Source organism: Babylonia areolata, chromosome 15 (genome assembly GCF_041734735.1).
Source record: "Babylonia areolata isolate BAREFJ2019XMU chromosome 15, ASM4173473v1, whole genome shotgun sequence".
NCBI classification, from domain to species: domain Eukaryota; kingdom Metazoa; phylum Mollusca; class Gastropoda; order Neogastropoda; family Buccinidae; genus Babylonia; species Babylonia areolata.
Window position 1 is genome coordinate 31,945,470 of NC_134890.1, and position 8,070 is coordinate 31,953,539.

Here is an 8,070-nt window from a genome sequence, read left to right on the forward strand (position 1 = left end):
GTTTAAGTGTATCACAAGTGAGTCTTGAAGGCCTTGCCTCTCTTGTTATTGTTGTTATTAGTAGTAGTTAGCAGTAGTAGTAGTTAGCACTGTCAGTAATGGTTGTTGTCCAAACTGAGCGACTGTCGACAAAAATATGACACGGCAATAAAAAGCAAAAATATTGATTTGAAGAAAATGTCCCAGCCGGCAAGTTGTACTCCTATATTTTTGTCCAGGATTTTATTTCCCTTGAACAAAAGATAGCCTTACTTTTTTCTGTCTTTCTTATAATGTGTAACTTTTTAGAGTAATACAGTTAAATCATATGGACAGAGACACTGCACACAAACACATGGACTTTCTTCTTGTTGTCGCACGGTAGTTGTGAAACAATATATCACAATAAAAGTATACTGTACAGACGTGCATTCTTTCTCTTCTCCTCCTTTCTTTCTTTCTCCCTGCTGTAACTATAATACAGGTGCCTTGGCTCAATCGGTTCAGCATTGGACTTCTGATCCATGGTTCACCAGTGACCAGCGTTCAAAGCCCCCGCGGATTTCGGCATAGTGTTTTGTCTTTGGGAAAGGACTTTTCTCCGATTTTCCAACACTCCACCAAGTTGTGTGGGTACGTAACTTCGGGTGGGTAAGATTAAAACGGCTGAAGGAGAAGATTTGGCCTGCCCTCTTGTGCAGAGCCCTGCCGGAACACATTTAACGTGAATTCACTGTCCTCATGGCCTTAATGGCTATAATATGGGACCTTTAACTTCTTATTATTGCGTTACCCAAACTGTTGCACAATAAAATCTAATCAAGATGGCCACTACCGTTTTCATGTATCCAACGAGAATTCCCCCAGCATGCTTCGTTTCAATATCTGGAATACGAAACTATGCAACTCAGTTACAAACAACAAGTATTTTTGTGTTTCTTTTTTTCTTTTTCTTTTTTTTTTATCACAACAGATTTCTGTGTGTGAAATTCGGGCTGCTGTCCCGTAGCGCACAGGGCTTACATCAATAATTCTGCAGTGATACTGTGCTGTCAGGCTGGAGGTTCAGGGACTGCGGGCTCCAGTGCCGAGGTCGGAGGAGGACTTTGACCCAGCTGCCAAGATGCACGTCGTGTCCAACGATCCCTATATTTGGTTAGTGATGGCTATTTGTATTTGTATTTCTCAGCTGATTTCTCTGTGTGAAATTCGGGCTGCTCTCCCCAGGGAGAGCGCGTCACTTCACTACAACGCCACCCATTTTGGGGGTATTTTTTTCCCTGCGTGCAGTTTTATTTGTTTTTCCTATCGAAGTGGGTTTTTCTACAGAATTTTGCCAGGAACAACCCTTTTCTTGTCGTGGGTTCTTTTACGTGCGCTATATGCATGCTGCACACGGGACCTCGGTTTATCGTCTCATCCGAATGACTTGCGTCCAGCCCACCACTCAAGGTCTAGTGGAGGGGGAGAAAATATCGGCGGCTGAGCCGTGATTCGAACCAGTGCGCTCAGATTCTCTCACTTCCTATGCGGACGCGTTACCTCCAGGTCATCACTCCACATCAGTATCGTATTGTCGTGTCGGCCTCTGTGATGTGTGCCATGTTCTCCCAGTTTGTAAAACTCCGCTCCTGTGTGTGAGGGGGGCGGGGCGAACACACTTTCTCTCTTGTTGCGTGGGTAAGTGTTCGTTCTTTAACGTCTTTTCACTGCAGGTGTGTGTGTCATGGTGTGGTAGTGAGGAAGATAGTTCAGCTCGGTCCACTTACTCAAGGAGGCGTAACTACGTTCAGACAAATCCATATACTCTACACCACATCTGCTCAGCAGATGCCTGACCAGCAGCGTAACCCAACGCTCTTGATGGAGAGAGAGAGAGAGAGAGCGTGTACATCTATCTGACAGACCGATATGCACCACGCCTATCTCCACATCACTGACTGACCGAGAGATGTAATTTTAACACCTGATAGACTGATATGCGCCACGCCTATCTCCACATCACTGACTGACTGAGAGATGTAATCATCACACCTTTCTGACAGATCAATATGCGGCATGCTTATCACCATGCACATCACTGACTGACTGAGAGAGATGAAATCATAACACCTTTCTGACAGACTGATTGGCGCCACGCATATTTATTATCTCTACACCACTGACTGACCGAAAGAGATGAAATCATTACACCTTTCTGACAGATCGATATGTGCAACGCTTATCTCCACACCTCTAAGAGATATGTAATCACCACACCTCTCTGACAGACAGATATGCGCAACGCTTATCTCCACACCTCTAAGAGAAATGTAATCACCACACCTCTCTGACAGACAGATATGTGCAACGCTTATCTCCACACCTCTAAGAGAAATGTAATCACCACACCTTTCTGACAGATCGATATGTGCAACGCTTATCTCCACACCTCTAAGAGATATGTAATCACCACACCTCTCTGACAGACAGATATGCGCCACGCATATTTATTATCTCTACACCACTGGCTTATCAAGAGATGTATTATCTCTACACCACTGGCTTATCAAGAGATGTATTATCTCTACACCACTGGCTTATCAAGAGATGTATTATCTCTACACCACTGGTTTATCAAGAGATGTAATCATCACACCTTTCTGACAGACTGATAAGCGCCAGGCATATCGCCACACCACTAAGAGAGATGCAATCGTCAAATCAAATCAATTCATGTTGTTTATAGCCCAGCCGACCACTAAGGCCATATATGCAAGCAGAAGATCAAGTACGCACGTAAAAGATCCTGTAATCCATGTCAGCGTTCGGTGGGTTATGGAAACAAGAACATACCCAGCATGCACACCCCCGAAAGCGGAGTATGGCTGCCTACATGGCGGGGTAAAAACGGTCATACACGTAAAAGCCCACTCGTGTGCATATGAGTGAAAGTGGGGGTTGCAGCCCACGAACGAAGAAGATGTGCGTGAGGCTTATCTTCATGCCACTGACTGACCAAGAAAGAAGGAACCATACAACCTTTTTTCTTCTTCTTTTTTCAGTTACTTTGTGAGCCATGTGGTACAGTTCCAGTTCTACCAGGCCCTGTGTCAGACCAGTGGGCACCAGGGTCCCCTTCACCTCTGTGACTTTGCCGGTTCTCACAGGGCTGGGACTCTCTTCAAGTCAGTATGATAAAAAAAAAAAATATATATAGTACATTCTTCACAACCTTTTTTTTTTTTTTTTTTTTTTTGCTTTTTGCTTTTTGTCTTCTACTTCTGCATGCAGGAAAAAAACTTTTTTAAATGGGTGGCGCTGAAGTATAGCGACGCATTCTCCCTGGGGAGAGCAGCTGGAATTTCACACAGAGAAATCTGTTGTGGTAAAACCAAATACAAATACAAATAGTCTGTTTCTTTCATGTGTGTGTGTGTGTGTGTTGGGGGGTGGGGTGGGGGCTGGGGGGGGGGTGTTTGTTCGTTATTGTTTTCTTTTTAGCCACTGAAGAATGCAATGCACTTTAAAAAAAAATTAAAAAAAGAAGAAAAAAAGAAAATGAAATGATGTGCACCATGGGCTTTCATGCTACTGAAGGCCACGTTTAACTCACTCAGTGCGGCCAGTCCTCTCTTCTCCTCTACACAGACCCCTCGGATGTCCAGTGGGTGTCTGAATGACCCAACCTTTAGCTTCCGTCGTCAGAATTGTGGTATTCTTTGTCAACATTCACGTCTTCAGTATAAGAGCCTTCCGCTTGCAATATTTTGATGATGGTAATTGGGGTGAAACACTGTTAACGTCGTCTCTTTCGCCGTTCATATGGAGAGAGTTAAAGCAGCTGATTTTATTATAGTATCTTTTCATTTTGTGTTATATTCTGCATTTAGAAGAAGAATGTGATATATATATATATATATATATATATATATACACACACATATATATACACACATATATATATAGAGATAGGTAGATAGATACAGATATGCATGCACGTATGTACGTATGTAATGAGAGAGAGGGGGGGAGGGGGGCGTATAAAAATGGGAGAATGGAGACCATTGTTAAAAGAAAAGATTTCTGAAAAGAAAACAAATGAAGTGGGGAAAATCGGAGAATGTAGGACCCACAAAACAAGACCAAAAAAAAAAAAAAAAAAAAAAAAAAAAAACCGATAGAAGAAAAGAATATAATAGAAAAAGAAAGGAAAGGAAAACCCCATCTTCAGTGCACCTTCATACTGTTTGTTATCACCCTCTCAACCTCAAATGCTGGCTATTTCCCACGCCTATTATTTTTAAATTGTCTTACAACAGTATTTGTACAGACTTAAATGGTAAGTCCGTGAGTGTTTGAGGCAAACATGTAACTCGTCTGTTTTATTGCCTCATAACATTGTGGCAAACTTGTGGGCCTTAACTCAACCCTGTTTGATTCTTCAAACATTATACCAGTGTTTGTGGTCAGTTTAAGTGGCCTTAAAACAGGCGTGTTCCATTATCTTAAAACATAAGTGTATGTACACTATTGTTTGCGGTTAATTCAGTTGGTCTTAACTCTGGCCTATTTCATCATCTTTAAAAATTGTATAAAATAAACACCAATTTTTGTGGCCAATAATTATTTATGGGGCCTTAACTCTGCCTTTTTTTTTCTTTTTTTTTAAATCTGCATGCATGGCCAGTTACTAGTAATAATACATTTGCTTGAGATAAGTAATTTTATGGTTGCTTCACTAAAATATTTGTAAACTGAGGTATGGTGTATTAATTTTTGTGACTTTTGCCTCGTTCAGTTGGTGATTTTAGTGAGGTAGCACAGGTGAAATATTGGAATTCTTTTCTTACAGTGCCAATGTTTCTTGTCTTTGTTTCCTGTTGACAACAACTCTATTTGGAATTATAGTCTCTTTTCTTGCCCCACTCACAGAAATTCAGTTTGAAGTTGTATCATTACAATACATGTCTTTTTCTTTCCAACTCACAGAAATTATATTTGAAGTTAAGTTACAATATATGAGTCATTTTTCTTGTCCTGCTCACAGAAATTATATTTGAAGTTAAGTTACATCAGATGAGTCTTTTCATCTTGTCCAACTCACAGAAATTCAGTTTGAAGTTACATTACATAAGATGGGTCTTTTATCTTGTCCTACTCACAGAAATTCTATTTGAAGTTATATTACATCAGATGAGTCTCCTTTTTTATCTTTTCTTTTTTTTTGTCCTACTCACAAAAATTATATCTGAAGTTAATTTACAACGGATATGTCTTCTTTTTTTCTTTTCTTGTCCAACTCATAGAAATTCTTTTTGAAATTCTGTCCTGCCATACATCTGTTTTGCTGTCCTCAGAAACTTCATGGCTCTTGGGGCAAGCCAACCATGGGAGGATGCTTTGAAAGCATTCACAGGTTCACGGACCATCACGGCACAACCCATGCTGGAATACTTTGAACCACTACGGCGATGGTTGCAACGCAAAAATGAAGAAAACGGAGAAAAGCTAGGATGGGAGGGCGCTACTGTGAACTGGAAACAGACATGACTCAACCGATCACAGTTTGAATGTCTAATTATTCCACAATACAACTTCTGATACAATTTGTGATATAGTCTTCAAAAGCAAACACCCCACCCCAAAGTGGTATTTTTCATATCCGATTCCATGCTTAAGCAAAATTTACGGGCATGAACCAAATCTATGGACAGAAAATCCATAATTTGTTTAGAATTTCGCCAACAGTCTGTCCTGAGTCTGTCATGGTTTTAAAATGCAAATGATAAGCTGCATACATGAAAACAAAATGGAAAATCATGGTTTAGGCAAGTATAATTTCTAAATGTCAATTTCTCTTCTTTTTTTTCTTTTTAGCCAGTAGGTATTAATCTGGTAATTGTTCCTAGGATATCTTTCTTTTAACATGATTCAGTATTCAAACATGATTGATTTCAAATCAAGATTTATGAATTTGGTAGTGGCTCCCCAGATATCTTTTAACTTTTAACATAGTTTGATATTCAAACATGATTGACCCTTTATTTGAGATTCAGACTATATGATTATAATATTTCCTTGAATGGTAATGCTTTAAAGAATAATTCTGTGAAACTAAAAACATTATTTGCAGCAGACAGAAAAACTTGTGCACCTGTTTCTTCTTCTTCCTTTGTGTTCATGGACTTGATTCCATGTTCATCCATTCCTGTCAATGAGCAGTGAAGCGTTGGAACATTTACATCTGCCCTTCAGTCAGACATACTCTGTTTTCGTGAGTTCTGTAAGTTGAGTTTGTTCCAGTTTCCCTAACCCATTAGACGTATCCACATACCATCAGACACTGACAAGGCTACTGGGATCTTTAACATGCTTGAATTTTATCATGAGAAAAGGTTACAGGTATCTGAAGGTGTGCATTTTTATTTTATATATTTATCTGGGAGACTGGACAAATCCCCACACCTAGTCCACAAGTCTCTACTGAGATTTGACCCACTGACATCACAGAAGCAATGGAGGAAAAGCTTATGCTCTGATCATTTGATAATGCACCAATGTGTATGGTAATCACAATCAAAAGGTTTTTATTTTTGGGGGGAAATTATAAAAAAAGACAGTTGAACGGTTTTTATTATTCTAGTAATTATATATTTACATAATACATTCTATGTAATAAAGACAGTTGAAGGGTTTTTATCATTCTAGTAATTATATATTTACATAATACATTCTAGTAAATATATAATTTCAAATGCAATATGTAAAATATGAAATAAAACAAGATGAGCAAAACTAGAAAATTGTAAATTAGGTAAAATATGAACATTTAAAGTTGATTTTCAATTAAACTTTCACTTGGCTCAAATATTCTTTTATCTTGACTGAAAAAATAACCACCTGTTTTTCTCTGGTATATACAGCTGAAAAATTAAACTGTTTCTCACAATGTTCATTTTGTTTTGTCTTGTTTTCTTTGTTAGTCAGTTTATTTCCATTGATGGGCAGGTGTGTGTGTGTGTGTGTGTGTGTTACCTGTGGGATGAATGCTCTGGATAGCTTCACTATATATCAGTTCTGAATAAACATAGTAGGAGTCGCTTCTTGTAATTATCTTATTCTTTTCACATGTTTTCTATATGCTGTTTAACAATCCTGCATCTATTTACTTACTTCTTTCTCTCTTTTTAATAAAATTAATGGCAGAATGCAGTAGTTTTTGTTTGTCTATATCAATGCTTATATTTGCCGTTTTCTCATATCCATTCAGAAAATGATTTTTTAGTGGCATACAGGCACAACATGACTGGTTTGAGGAGTTGACATTTATTAACTGACATCCACATCATCATGTGAATTGCAACGGTAACACTGTGTTGATGGGTGTTATTCAAAACTCTATAAAACTCTCAACCGTGCAAGGGAAGTAACCACGGTTGATTGTTCATTGTATTCCATTTACTTCATCAGTACTGCCAGTTTGCTCCCCTGCATCTTCCCCAACACACGACCCATTTTAATCGGTTAGTTAAAAAACAACAAAAAAAACAACAACAAATGTTAGAAATTACGAACTGAAGTTTAACAAACTGATCAGTAACACAACTGGTTAATAGGGGACAATATATTTAACTTTCTCCCTACTCATGCCATCTTCCAGTGAGATGATGAAAGAATCCATATTTTTGGTTCGAGATTTACACACACTGATATATCAAAAATGAACCCAGGGAAGCACAATGAGTTTAAAACAGTTTGAATTCAGAATGTTGTAAAGCCCCAATTGGGATCCTGCAATTGAAACCATTGTCTGCTTTGTGAATGAGAAGAAACTGGGTCAGACGCCAGTGTTGACACCCAACATGAAAATTACTCTCCTTATCGCGAGTACAGCAACAAACTCAGCATTTATTGGTCGCAGTGGAGAGTGTAAAGGTCAGTTAAGATATTTTTAGCTAATGTCATTATGCAAACTAGGTGCCACTCCAGAAATTCAACACATTATAAAGCCCTGATAGGGCTTCATCGAAACAGTTGTACACAGAAAGTCATCTGATTCCTCTTGAAAAATTTGGACTGTTCGTCCTGAGTAGAGGTCATTGCCACAAT

The 8,070-nt window shown here is 38.8% G+C and overlaps 1 protein-coding gene across 4 annotated transcripts in view; it reads left to right on the forward strand.

The window, feature by feature from the left end:
• LOC143290572 (angiotensin-converting enzyme-like) overlaps positions 1-6,914 on the forward strand; it is a 35,946-nt gene extending 29,032 nt beyond the window's left edge. For all 4 annotated transcript variants that reach the window (XM_076600141.1, XM_076600143.1, XM_076600144.1 and 1 more), the window contains 3 exons: positions 1,036-1,134; positions 3,024-3,146; positions 5,319-6,914. In XM_076600141.1, coding sequence (XP_076456256.1) covers positions 1,036-1,134; positions 3,024-3,146; positions 5,319-5,511 — 415 coding nt within the window. In that variant the 3' untranslated portion in view covers positions 5,512-6,914. The remainder of the gene's footprint in view (positions 1-1,035; positions 1,135-3,023; positions 3,147-5,318) is intronic.
• The last annotated feature ends 1,156 nt before the right edge of the window (positions 6,915-8,070 follow it).